Source organism: Macadamia integrifolia, chromosome 2 (genome assembly GCF_013358625.1).
Source record: "Macadamia integrifolia cultivar HAES 741 chromosome 2, SCU_Mint_v3, whole genome shotgun sequence".
In the NCBI taxonomy this organism is placed as follows: Eukaryota; Viridiplantae; Streptophyta; class Magnoliopsida; order Proteales; family Proteaceae; genus Macadamia; species Macadamia integrifolia.
Genome location: NC_056558.1, coordinates 6,658,541 through 6,672,562, shown reverse-complemented (window position 1 = coordinate 6,672,562; position 14,022 = coordinate 6,658,541). Strand labels below are relative to the sequence as shown.

Here is a 14,022-nt window from a genome sequence, read left to right as displayed (position 1 = left end):
CTCTCCAATCATTGGGATGCGGAGGGAGACATCTGATTGGAAGGATCTGGGTGTGTGCACCTATGTGTTGGGGTATGTGTTCGGGTCTTTCCAACTATTGGATGCCTCATTGAACATCCAACCGGTTCGAGAGGATCTAGATCCTCCTTTAACTGAATCAAATTAGAAATTTAGCAATGCCTATGTTTTTTTGGCTAGAAAGATGATTGTATTAAAAAATGAGGAAATACTTAGTAATGCCTATGAGTATGTGGTTTTGGAGGTGAAGATTACAAAAGTTTCTTTTTTAAATTTGAAATGAGCATCTTATGCAAATTAAGGTCTTGATAAAGAGGGTCATCGTGGTATGAAATGGGGATTACTCTTGCATAGAATTGAGTCCATTAATAATGAAACTGTGACATAAAAGTCAATTCATTTTGTGGACTTACACCGTGACAACAACATTGTGCTACTTGGTGATCCACTTCCATTATTACCATAAGTGCGTGTAGGAAAAGTACAATTATCAAGGGCCACAATCACTGTAATTAGCAAGGGCCATAATCAATGTCTGAGCTTTTTTACTATACATAGTTGATAATGCCCCACTACCATTCCCCTCTACACGCCATCCAAAGGACTTTAATTCTTTAGCTTGTTTCTAAGGACCAAAACTTTCTTTGTAAATCTTTTCATCTTTATTTTTCTTGGTAATTTATGTGTGAGAAAAAAGCATGAGAAATGGAGAATTGAATGCCTGATGCATTGTTCATAGAGAGATTTTGGAATAAAAAAACTAAGATTTAGAGAATATTTAAAAATTAAAGCATATAAAGGGTACCAATAATATTGGAAATATAAAAAAGATTGTCAAAGAAGATAATGAAAAATATAAGGTATTTAAATAAATAAGAAGCATAAAATAGAAATAAAATAAAATAAAATAAATAAAAAGATTAACCACGAAACATGAGTACATACTTTTATATAATAGTATGATATATTAAAATTTTAAAAAAAGACTAGGCACCTGATGAACTAATACAAAGTCCTCAATCTCAGATCTAAACTACTGGGTCCACTTCCTTCTTGACTGTCCCCGGCCACCAAATCAAACCTGTAGAACAAGTCCGATAACATTTTAAATTGAGATTTAATAATAGGTCCATATGTTGTTGCTAAAGGGAAAACAAGAACAAACAATATCACATAATGTTCATAGATTTACGAGGTTCGGTCAAGATTGATCCTCGGTGAGATGAGATCCTACTTCATTATCAATGGAGACTAGAGTTACAGCACTCACCCTCACACCTCTCTCAACTTACTTAAATAGAAAGAAACCTCACTACAGATGTAATTTAAGACATCATACCCCCAACATACACAGGTTAATGCTGCTTTGCCACTTTCGTGATCTGCATTTTTGTTGAAAAAGTGAGGATTGTATAGATGTTGTCATGGGAATGATTTTCCAAATAAATGGTCTCATTGTTTGAAGATGAAACCATTACTTCAGATTCCAGCTGTTCATTGCATGTGTATGGTTTCAATTCAGAAGTTCTTCCTATTAGGAAAAAAAAAATCTGAAGTTAATCTTGCATCCTGTTAGCTAGAAATATTGACTATTTACTTTGCAATAGTTCTTTCGGATACTGCAACAACCTATTTAGGGTTCACAGAACTTTGAGAATCCATTTTGGTCTATACTTAATCAAATAATTATATGTGTACTACTATATACAATACTCTTATTTGACTTACATAATCATAAATGTGCACTGTTCGAAACATGCCTCACTGCTTCAAAATTAATCTCCATCCCTGATAAATCTATGGTTTTAAAAATTGGATCAGATTGGTCAGGATAGTCCAGATTGGATTGGATCTGTATTCTCGAAGATCTTATTGATCCACTGCTAACCTATAAAGGTAAAATAGTCTAAAATATCAACTTAAAAAAAAAAATGGATAAATCTGTCTGATCCAATCTGATCCCAATCAATACCAATTTGATTTGTATTTGTTTTGATTGAAATCGATCCCAAAATTGATCTCGAGTTTAAAACCTGTTAAAAGTAAGTTAAAGGATTGGGCTTTTTCCGGAAGTGTACTTTCAAAATCACTTATAAATATTTAAGAGATTTGTCATGCATTGCCAGTGTTGAATTACAGTATGGATGAGTTTGTAGAAAATGATTTAATGTCTGCTTTCCTTTTCTACAGTGGATCAATTTCTAAAAAGGAAAGCAGACATTAAATCATTTTCTACAAACTCATCCATACTGTAATTCAACACTGGCAATGCATGACAAATCTCTTTAATATTAATAAGTGATTTTGAAAGTACACTTCTGGAAAAAGCCCAATCCTTTAACTTACTTTTAACCAAGGTTTAAAACTCGAGATCAATCTTGGGATCGGTTTCAATCAAAACAAATACAGATCAAATTGGTATTGATTGGGATCATATTGGATCTGACGGATTTATCCGTTTTTTTTTAGTTGATATTTTAGACTATTTTACCTTTATAGGTTAGCAGTGGATCAATAACATCTTCGCGAATACAGATCCAATCCAATCTGGACCGTCCTGACCAATCTGATCCAATTTTTAAAACCATACATTTATCAGGGATGGAGATTAATTTTGAAGTAGTGAAGCGTGTTTTGAACAGTGCACATTTATGATTATGTAAGTCAAATAAGAGTATTGTTTACAATAGTACACATATATAATTATTTGATTAAGTATAGACCAAAATGGATTCTCAAAGTTCTATGAACCCTAAATAAGTTGTTGCAGTATCCGAAGGAACTATTGCAAAGTAAATAGTCAATATTTCTAGCTAACAGGATGCAAGATTAACTTCAGATTTTATTTTTTTTTCTTCTAATAGGAAGATTAATTAACTTCTGAATTGAAACCATACACATGCAATGAACAGCTGGAATTTGAAGTAATGGTTTCATCTTCAAACAATGAGACCATTTATTTGGAAAATCATTTCCACGACAACATCTATACAATCCTCACTTTTTCAACAAACATGCAGATCATGAAAGTGGCAAAGCAGTATTAACCTATGTATCTTGGGGGTATGATGTCTTAAATTACATTTGTAGCGAAGTTTCTTTCTATCTAAGTAAATTGAGAGAGGTGCGAGGGCGAGTGTTGTAACTCTAGAATCCATTGATAATGAAGTAGGATCTCATCTCACTGAGGATCACTCTTGGCCGAACCTCGTAAATCTGTGAGCATTATGTGATATTGCTTGTTCTTGTTTTCCCTTTAGCAACAACATATGAGGGTATAAACTTGAAGAACAATGCATCAGGCATTCAATTCTCCATTTCTCATGCTTTTTCTCACACATAAATTACCAAGAAAAATAAAGATGAAAAGATTTACAAAGAAAGTTTTGCTCCTTTGAAACAAGCTAAAGAATTAAAGTTCTTTGGATGGCGTGTAGAGGGGAATGGTAGTGGCGCATTATCAACTATGTTTAGTAAGAGAGGTCAGACATTGATTATGGCCCTTGATAATTGTACTTTTCCTACACGCACTTATGGTAATAATGGAAGTGGATCACCAAGTAGCACAACGTTGTTGTCACGGTGTCAGTCCACAAAATGAATTGACTTTTATGTCACAGTTTCATTATTAATGGGCTCAATTCTATGCAAGAGTAATCACATTTCATACGATATCAGCCTTGGCCGATCCCGATATCAATCCCGAGTTTTAGAATCTTGCTCTCAAGATTTACTTTTTTCACCTGTTCAAAAATTTTCCTTTCCACTCAAAAATTAGACCTCTCTCTCTCTCTCTCTCTCTCTCTCTCTCTCTCTCTCTCTCTCTCTCTCTCTCTCTCTCTCTCTCTCTCTCTAAAGATTTACTCTGGTCACCTGTTCGAAAAATTTCTTACCACTAAAAAATATTCTAAGATTATGCATTCATGTCAATAGTTGCGTACCAAACAATTAAACTGATCTTTGTGGGTACTCCTTTGTTTTTTTTCCGAACAATCGGTGGACGTTGTGGAGTGAAACTTAGGATCTAAATTACATATTTCCACAAAAGTGCTTTTTTGTCACGACTCACAGTTTCCTGTAGAAGCAATCCCATTTTATACGGTGATGACCTTCTTCATGAAGAATTTTATTTGCATAAAATGTTCAGAATAAGTAGTCGTATTTTATACGGTAATTGACCCTTGTTTTCACGGTATAACACAGAATAAAGATGAGAGAGTAGAGACCTTTTTTTTTTTTTTTCGTAAGGACTTTCACATACTATAAATTACAATTCATAAACCCAACTCGATCATCCAGAGTTTTGCCTCTTATCACCTCCAAACCAAATTTTCAGTTCATATAGCTTATAACCCAGACAGTACATTAATGGGGTTTTCCTTGATGCTTTTGTCCATTTGCACTAATAATACCATTCTTCTTCTTCTCTGGTGCGGCAGCTGCATGAGCTTGGCGCATTCACAATCAGAAGGATCAAAAGGAACAGATCGACTAGCCTTGTTGGCCATCAAGGCTCGCATATCCATTGATCCCTTTCATGTTGTGAGCTCATGGAATGACTCCATCCCCTATTGCGAGTGGCAAGGTGTTATATGTGGTGGTCACCGGCATCCAAACAGGGTCAGAGCCTTGCGTTTACTTTCCAATGGACTGGTGGGGTCCTTGGCTCCAGAAATAGGAAACCTCAGTTTCCTTCGGAAGATTTCGCTTGAGAACAATAGCTTCCATGGTGAAATCCCTCGTGAAGTAAGTTTTCTGTTCAGGCTTCGTTATTTAAGAATATTCAACAATTCTTTTGAAGGGGAAATCCCATCCAACATATCACGTTGCTTCAATCTTATAAATCTCGGTTTATCTAACAACAATATTGTGGGGAAAATTCCAGTAGAGTTTGGCACCTTGTCGAAGCTTCAATTGCTTTCAATCCATGGCAACAAATTGACGGGACAGATCCCATCTTCCTTTGGAAATCTTTCATCCCTTCAAACCATTTCTGCAGCACTCAATGATTTAAGTGGAAGTATTCCAGATTCCCTTGGCCAAATGGCAAGATTAATACATGTCGGGCTTAGTGGAAATAAGTTGTCTGGTACCATTCCTCCCACCATATATAATCTTTCTTCACTCACTGTTTTTGATGTGGGATTTAATAATCTTCAAGGTACTCTTCCACCAAATATAGGCTTCACCCTTCCTAATTTATGGTGGTTTTTAATTTCGAGTAACCAGTTTCATGGGCCAATTCCAATTTCTATGTCCAATTTGTCAAAAATCGAAAAACTGGAAGTTGGAGGAAACAATTTTAGTGGGAAAGTGGATATCCATTTTGGAGGCCTATCGAAACTCAATTGGCTTTCATTCGACTCGAATAATTTGGGAAGTGGAGGGGCCGATGACCTGAATTTTATCAACACATTGACCAATAGTTTAACAGGTCTGGACCTTGGTGATAATCGGTTTGGTGGTATGTTCCCCAACTCTATAGCAAACTTAACGACCCAACTGACAATACTCGATCTGTCAAATAATCAAATATCTGGAGAAATCCCGAAGGGGATAGGGAACATTGAAAGCTTACAAAGCTTGATCCTATATAGTAACTTACTGGAAGGAAGTATTCCAACTTCAATTGGGAGACTTCAAATGCTAAATAGACTCTATTTAGATGGGAACAGATTCACAGGACCAATCCCTTCTTCTTTTGGAAACTTGACACTTTTGATTGAGCTATCTTTAAATGATAATCACTTGCAAGGAAAAATACCTTCAAGTATTGGGAAATGCAAATCTCTGTTACTCTTGGACCTTTCTCATAATAGTTTCAATGGTATCATCCCTAGAGAGATATTTAATCCTTCCATGCTAGTAGAGCTAAACTTCAGTGGAAATTCTTTCTTTGGTTCTCTACCATCGCAAGTGGGTCAACTGACCAATCTTGAAATCTTAGATGTTTCTAAGAACATGTTGTATGGGGAAATCCCTAGCACCCTAGGTACTTGTACAAGCCTAGAGCACCTTTTAATGGAGGGTAACTTATTTCAAGGATCTATACCATTGTCTTTGAGTTTTCTACGAGGTCTTCAAGAATTAGATCTTTCTCACAACAACTTCTCTGGTTTTATCCCAAAATATTTGGGTAGATTTAAGTTCTTACAGAACTTGAATTTATCATTTAATCATTTGGTGGGTGAGGTACCAACAGATGGAGTCTTTAAAAATTTGAGTGCAATTTCAGTCATTGGAAACAATAAGCTTTGTGGAGGTATACCAGAACTTCATTTACCACCATGCCAAACGAAAAAGTCAAAAGAAGATGGTAGGCCTCATGTTTTCAAGCTGATAGTCATCATATGTGCGTGTGGGGGTTCTCTATGTTTGATATTCATGACAATTTTTTTCATTATCTACCGAAGAAGAATAAAAAAGAAAGAATCTTCTTTACCTTTGATAGACGGCTGTCATTTTAAGATCTCTTATGCCCAACTTCTGAAAGCCACCGATGGATTTTCTTCTACAAATTTGATTGGAGTGGGGAGTTTTGGTTCTGTGTACAAAGGAGTACTTAATCATGGGGAAACTATTATTGCAGTAAAGGTCTTCAACACAACACAAGGAGGTGCTTCCAAGAGTTTCATGGTTGAATGTAAATCCCTGAGAAACATCCGGCATCGTAATCTTGTAAGAATCTTAACATCTTGCTCAAGTATAGATTTTGAAGGCAATGATTTTAAGGCTTTAGTTTATGAGTTCATGCCTGGTGGGAATTTGGAGGGGTGGTTGCATCTACATGCAAATGGAATACAAGATGAACAAAGACATTTAAATCTCGTTCAAAGATTGAATATTGCCATTGATGTGGCAACTGCATTGGATTATCTGCACCACCATTGTCATATGCAAATTATTCACTGTGATCTAAAGCCAAGCAATATTCTTCTCGATGGTGATTTGATTGCACATTTGGGTGATTTTGGGATATCAAGAATTCTTTCAAAAGCTACAAGTAGATCTCAAAGTCACACGAGCTCGATCGGAATAAGGGGATCTATTGGATACATTGCGCCAGGTAATATACCTCTTTTATAAATCTAGTATAAATTTTTCCTCTTTTTTCGAAAGTTTTGATTGTGCTTACCTTAGTATGATGAATCTAATATTTATCTTACCTATTTCATTGCAAAACCTTAAGGAGTAACTACTACATAATATTTTGTGACATTTGTAATCCCTTCCTAAAGAAAAGTAAGTTTAATATCTCAAGTCTCAACCAATTGAAAGTAATAATATAAAAATACTAAACAGTATGTATGCTTAGTTGATATTTTACGTCCCTTTATTTGTAGACCAAAGTTTATACTGCATCTTTCTCTATTGTAAACAATTCATGAATTAAATTCCATGGGCTACAAACTATGGTTTTCTGTAGAATTATAAATGTAGTTTCTGTAGGGATTGATAGTTTTTCAATATATTATGTTATTCTTCCAGTTGAGATCGATAGATTTTGCTCTTATTCTCACTAGTTATAGAAGTACTAACCTAAGATGCATAAATTACAGAGTATGGTGCAGGTGTTGATATTTCAACCCATGGTGATATCTACAGTTATGGGATTCTCTTGTTAGAGATGTTCACAGGGAAAAGGCCTACTCATGAAATGTTCAAAGATAACTTTAATCTTCAATGCTGGGCTGAGATGGCTTTGCATGATGGAGTGATGGTCATAATTGACCCATCACTTCTCTCTGTTGAAGAAGATGAAGAAGGTGAAGCAACAAATGTAACCAACATGACTGGAAGTCGAAGATGCATTAAAGATAGAGTGCAAGAGTGTCTTATATCAGTTATTAGGATCGGAGTTGTTTGCTCAGCTGAATCACCATTGGATCGGATGGACATAAATGATGTGGTCAAAGAGCTACTTCTGATCAAGAACATTTATCTGGGAGTTGGCACTAATCAAGGAAGATGAACCATAATAAGGGCTATGAAAAGTGGTAAGTTATCACTTCCTTTAAAACTAGTTTGTTGTACTTGTTGATGAAGTTGAAACTTTTTCCTTTTGTTTGAATTAAATATGCTAATCTTAGTAATTTGGGAACCAACTGCACACTAGTCTATCTATCATTGTAGTCTTTTTTAGTGTTCTTAGTATTACATTTCTTGGCTCTTCAACTAAAGCCTAAGTAAGAAATCAATATGTTTCGTATTGTTTTCAACATGACATAGGTCTTTTATCTAATTATTAATTGGGATGTGAAGATGATTCTTTTTTTTTTTTTTTTTTTTCTCTCTCCTTGTCTTGATTTCTCTATTTCTTCTTGTTTAGCCTATTTAAATATAACCATTGGATGTTGTAAGGTGAGTAAAAAAGAAATCAAATAGCCATTGGATGCTGTTGAGTTTAGTAAAGAAAGTCAAAGGGCAGTTTGATCAATGTTGTTCAAAAGGTAGAACTACAGAAATATCCATTTGATGCTTTTCCCCTAAGTTGAATGTGGTGTGCAGGGGACCATCCTTGGAACATGCATTCTAAAGAATCCAAGCTCATTTAAACAATGGTGTTTTTTTTCTTTTTCTTTTCTTTGTTTATTACTTTGGAAACTGTATCTATGACAAATGACACCCCTAATTTGTCATCAACCTCTGATTAACATTATGGTCACTTTGCTATTATACCCAATCTAGTGGACATTGTATTCAGTTGATGGTTTGCATAGGCAACATCATCTTTTCACAAATCTAAATAAGGTTCTGTTGCGAGAATGGATTAGATTCAAGTACGAGAACATTCTCGTACATCACTTGTCTGTGGATATAGAATTTATTAAATTAAGAGAGAGAAAATGGATTCTACATCCACGGACCAGGGATGTAAGAGAATGTCCTTGTACGTGAACCTGATCTGCTCTCTTATGTTGCTAGGCTTATTGACATTGAAAATGTAAGATGTTCCCTTTTATTTATTTATTTATTTTATCTATTTAATTTTTTTTTTGTAAGGCTAGGATTGTCTCCCATGGATGTTGAGAAGCTAGACAGCTGAAAGTACATAGACAGATTGAAGGCAAGAAGTAGCCCAGTACATTTGCTACAACAATAAGAATTTCAATAACGACCATGAGATCTTTTTCCTCTCTTGCTGGATATCAAGGAGTAATCTAGAATATTATATGAGAGTACTTTTAAGTATGTGCCATGAGGGAAAAATTGAGAAGCTTGGGGCATTATGTTTTGGTCACAAGTACCTATGAAGGAAGTATTTATTGTAGATAGAGTCTAAGTGTTTATTTGTATTTAATGTCCTATGATGCAACTGTTGTGGTATGAGTTTAATATATAATGTATGTGTCTTCGTAGTAGGGGTCTGCAATGTATTGCTATTTTTGCAATGAAATTAATTTTTACATAATAAATGACGTACCAAGTGCACAAGACTTTTGCATGTGCAAGGTTCGGTGGCGACAAATATGCAGCCTTACCCCGAAAATGTTGAGAGACATCCTCCCAATTTGAAAAAAGAAATATATCCCCCAAATTTCTTAATTCAGCATCTTAAAAAAAGAGGAAAAAGGCAAAAAATTAGGGATATCTTTATTCCAACTTTAAAAAAGAAAAAAAAACTAGGGATATATTTATTCACAATTGTCTCCATCTGAAATTTGTTAAGTTGCTGCAGTTTTTTTTTTTTTTTTTTGAGGTAATTTGCATATAAGGTACCCAACATTTAAGAAAAGTTCATTTAAAAGGGAGGGGGATCGTTGATAGGCTGCGTTGCCCTGTCACTAATGCAGGGTCAGTGAGAATGTGCACCAAGACATCCAACAAGGGTGAAAATTTTGATTTTATTTGGACAATGTGGTCATTTCTCCCTTAGCCTTCTTTTCCCTAATTACAAATAGGTTGCATGGAGATGCCAATTTTGCAATTTTCGCTCTGCCTTATCCACACCACCTTAATTAAGCTGCTACTTGTTGCTATCTTTAGTGGCCCACATGGTTCAAGATAAATCGGTCTTGGTATCGGACATGGCCGATTCCAATTTCAATACTGATTCCAATTTAGATTAGCCAGTATAAGCCTGGATTGGAGAGAAAGGCCTCTGGTTGTCATTAAAAAACTGATTTTTTATTTTATTTTATTTTTTTTAAATCTTATTATCCTTCATTCATATCAGCCTAGATTGAACAGAAATGCTTCTAATTGTTATTCAAAAAAACCGGTTTTTTTTTTTACCCTTCATCTATTTCGATTAGGATAAGATAGAATCGATACCAATTTGATTCCTCAAACCATAGTGTCATATGAGTATTATGCCCCACAAAGTGAATTTAAGAATCGAAAAGTTATTTCAGATGCTCTGCTGAAAAGCAATGAAATTTTTATTTTACTTTCACCTCTTACAAAATTTTTACTTTCACCACTATAGTGGCCTTTTATGGTGTGTGAAGGGAGTAGAGTACTGGAAGTGGGTCATCAAGTAGCAAAATTGGTTGTTTCTGTCACGGTATAAGTCTCAGAGTGTAAAGTGGCATCTCATGGTGATCTAGGAGAGTAGAGTAATGGAAGTGGGTCATCAGGTAGCAAAATTGCCCATTTCTGTCACGGTATAAGTGTCAAGAGTGTAAACTGGCCTCTCATGGTGCGCGAGGGGAGTAGAGTAATGGAAGTGGGTCATCAAGTAGCAATCCACTCTATGACAAAAGTGGCTTCATGGTGCGCGAGGGGAGTAGATAAAATGGATTTTCTGAGTTCACAGAACTTTGAAGAGGTGGTTGCAACATCCAAATGAAACCTTAATTGCAAGTGTCATTATTCTAACAAGGATGCAAGCTTAACTTCTAAATTGGAAACATGGATCTACATGCAATGAACTGATGGATTTTACTGAAATTGTGTTAGAGCAAACACCAAGAAATACGAAAATAATCAGACAAAATATATGCATGACATAGAGATTTAACGAGGTTCACACACCAGTGTGGTGTGCTACGTCCTCGGGCAAAGAAGAAGATGTTTCACTATGTAGAATAGAGATTACACCCAAGTAGCGGTGAGAAAACTCGCCCTGAAACCTTAGCTCGAAAAACCCAAAAAAATACAATAACTTGCTCAACAAGACAACAATACATTATATACTCCAAGTCACGGGTCGACCCATCGAATCGCGGTTGATCTAGCCCAACCCCTCTGCTTCTATCACAGATCTTAAAAAACTTCTCATTCCAGTCGCCACCAAAATATGTCAGAGTGGGTCAATCTTCAAAACGGGTCAAGAATTCGAGATAAACTTAACAAATTGTTTCTTCAAGACAATGTGACCCTTTATTTACAACATCTGTGTACAATCCTTACCCTTTAAACACAAAATTATTGATCATGGAAGTAGCAAAGCAGTATCAATTTCCTAGCATAGATGCTTATTTATAGCTTCAATTTTTTTTTTTTTTTCAAAGGGAAAAGAATACGTCAAGAATATGTCATAGCGAGAAGAGAGTCCTCACCTTCAGCATTGCCATCAACATGGATCTTCCTCACTAACAATTTAATATGAAAGATGCTAGGTTTAATCTCCACCTTCGGTATTGCCATCAGACAAATATAATTGAAAATCTCTAACAAAAATGATATTTATTTATGGCCTCAATTAACTTCCTTTATGGTAGACTAATGGAAATGGGTCCCCAACTAGCAGGAGTGACTATTGTTGTCACAGTGAAATAACTTTTATGTCACAGTTTCATCTCCATTGCCTGTAAAAGTAGTTCCATTTCATACCTTATGGACCTTAATTTGCATATAAGATGGCTCATAACCTTCATTTGTATCCTTCATAGAGGAGTAGAGGACTAATGGAAGTAGGCACTTTGCTAATCGACCCTAAAAATCCACTTTGCATCAACAACAAATACTCTAATTTTACTTTTCTTGGAGATAATTTAAAGACTGAAAACCTTTTTTTTTTTAATGTCAATTAAGGTAGCTTTCCAAGAAGACCAACATCCATCCATTCCAAGCTCCTCTAGGATTAGAAAAAAGGGGGGGGGGGGGGTAATCACTCATAGGCATTGCTATGAAGAAAAGGAAGTAGCGGTCTTAGGCTGCATATGGTAACGTTCTATTGGAACGTTTCTGTAGTTTTTTCATTCTATTGGGACGAAAAAATGGAATAAAGAGTTTGGTGCATCATGAACTAATTTCCGTTTTTTTTTTTTTGAAAAAAAGTGAAAGAAAAAGTAGAAACTGGAATTGACGAAACGAAAAATAGGTGTTCCGTCTTCCCAGTTTTGTTCCAAATAAAAAAATAAAAAAGGAATTATTTGGGGTATTTTAGGGAAATCGTTCCCGATAAACTTGTCTTCTACCCTAGCTCTTCATTTTTCACAATTTCGCGCATAGAGAGGAGAGAAGACCTACGTTTTGAAATCATTCCAGAAACAGATTCACCAAACACCATTTTTTTGTTTAAAAACAGCGTTTTGACACAGAAACTGAAATTTTCATTTTTGACACAAAACGTCATTTTTGGAGCAGAAACGTTACCAAACGCTACCTTTAGTCCTTTTTTAGAAATTATTTTTGGTAAACTAAATATTTCAAGAATTCCTTAACTCTTTTTAGTCACAGTAAGAGCAATAATGCATTTTGGAATTAAAAGTAATGGATTTTTATTTTAAAGCATCATAATGCATATTAAAGACAAGGAAACAGGCCAAGTTAATGAGTTGGACTGTATTTTCTTTATTGAATTGAAGTTAAATTGTTGCTCTTCTTGGTGCTTCAATGGTTGGCGGCCCCAAGTTCTAGTGCTAGTTGTAGCTTATACTAACGCCGAATTAACTTGAAGCTTAACTAAATATTCCCTTTTTTCCTTTTCTCTCTCTTTTTTTTTTTTTTTTTTTTTTTTTTTAAATTTAATTTTCCTTCTACTTTTGTCAAGTGCAATTTCTTTTGAGTTTACCCTCTAGAATATAGAAAAGTAGGTATATGAGCTATTTTGGGAAACTTTCCAGCCGCGGTTTTTTTGCCAAACATTTGCTGGACGTTCTAGAGTGGAAGTAACAGGATTTATTTGAAGAGCCCGTACCAGCAATTTAAGCATGAAAGAGACCAATTATCAACAACGCTGTGGTGGAAGACAGTCCCAAGAAAGAGGAGCTAAGGGCGCATTTTATTTTGTTTTTGTTGTTTCTACGTCTAGAAACAATAGAAAATGTTTCTTTTTTTTTTAATTTCTGTGCTAAGAAACAATTTTTTTGAATTGCAAAAGGTGTTTAATTTTTCAATTTTCCGAAATGTTTTCAATAGTGTAATCAGGTTCAAGACATGAGTGAAAGCACGAAGTTGTAGGTACGCAGCTCATGAGTGAAGGCACAACATTGGAGTTGGGGTATGCTTCGTGGAGATGATTTTTAGAAGGATGAAGGTAGTTAGAAACTATGAACTTTGCACAACTAGGTTGGAGTTGTCGCTTCTTGATAGCGAGAAGTTTCAACAATAAGTTGGGGTTGGGCTAGGTCAGCTGAAGTATCGGGTCCTCACAAGTTTTATCCCTCCCACTTGTTTCTAGAAACAGAAAAATAAGTTTGACTTGTTTCTCCATTCCTGTTTCTAGATTCAGAAATTGGCATAAATTTCTAGTTTTATTTCGAAAAACAAATGAAACAAAACAGAAAAATTAAACAGTTTTTAGGGTATTTTTCCATTTCAGAGCAGAAAAAAATGAAAGAAACATGTTTCTGAAAAAAAAAGGGGTCCTACGTCTTCACCGTATGGAATGGGAGTGCTTTTAGAAAGAAAATTGAATTTTGGGCCAGAAGAAAATAGAGCCTCTTGTGGTTGTAAATTTCTTCAATTCTTACCAAGTCAAACAAAAGTATAAACAAAAGAAGATGGGCCACTCAATTTTCTTTTCAAAAGCACTCCCATTCCTTACGGTGAAGACTTAGTGCCTCTTCCTTTATAGTTTTTAAGGTGTTTTTTTCATTTTTGAACAAAGAAAAA

The 14,022-nt window shown here is 35.2% G+C and overlaps 1 protein-coding gene across 1 annotated transcript; it reads left to right on the top strand.

The window, feature by feature from the left end:
* The first annotated feature begins 4,386 nt into the window (after positions 1-4,386).
* Positions 4,387-7,990, top strand: LOC122056901 (probable LRR receptor-like serine/threonine-protein kinase At3g47570). Its single transcript, XM_042618875.1, has 2 exons — positions 4,387-7,084; positions 7,578-7,990. Exons 1-2 carry the CDS (start codon positions 4,387-4,389, stop codon positions 7,988-7,990), a joined length of 3,111 nt encoding a protein of 1,036 aa, XP_042474809.1.
* The last annotated feature ends 6,032 nt before the right edge of the window (positions 7,991-14,022 follow it).

Bases quoted from the DNA above. Each gene is read 5' to 3' on its own strand.
- LOC122056901 (XM_042618875.1), top strand. From the start codon at position 4,387: ATGGGGTTTTCCTTGATGCTTTTGTCCATTTGCACTAATAATACCATT. The intron at 7,085-7,577 runs GTAATATACCTC...CATAAATTACAG, and splicing joins TATTGGATACATTGCGCCAG to AGTATGGTGCAGGTGTTGAT.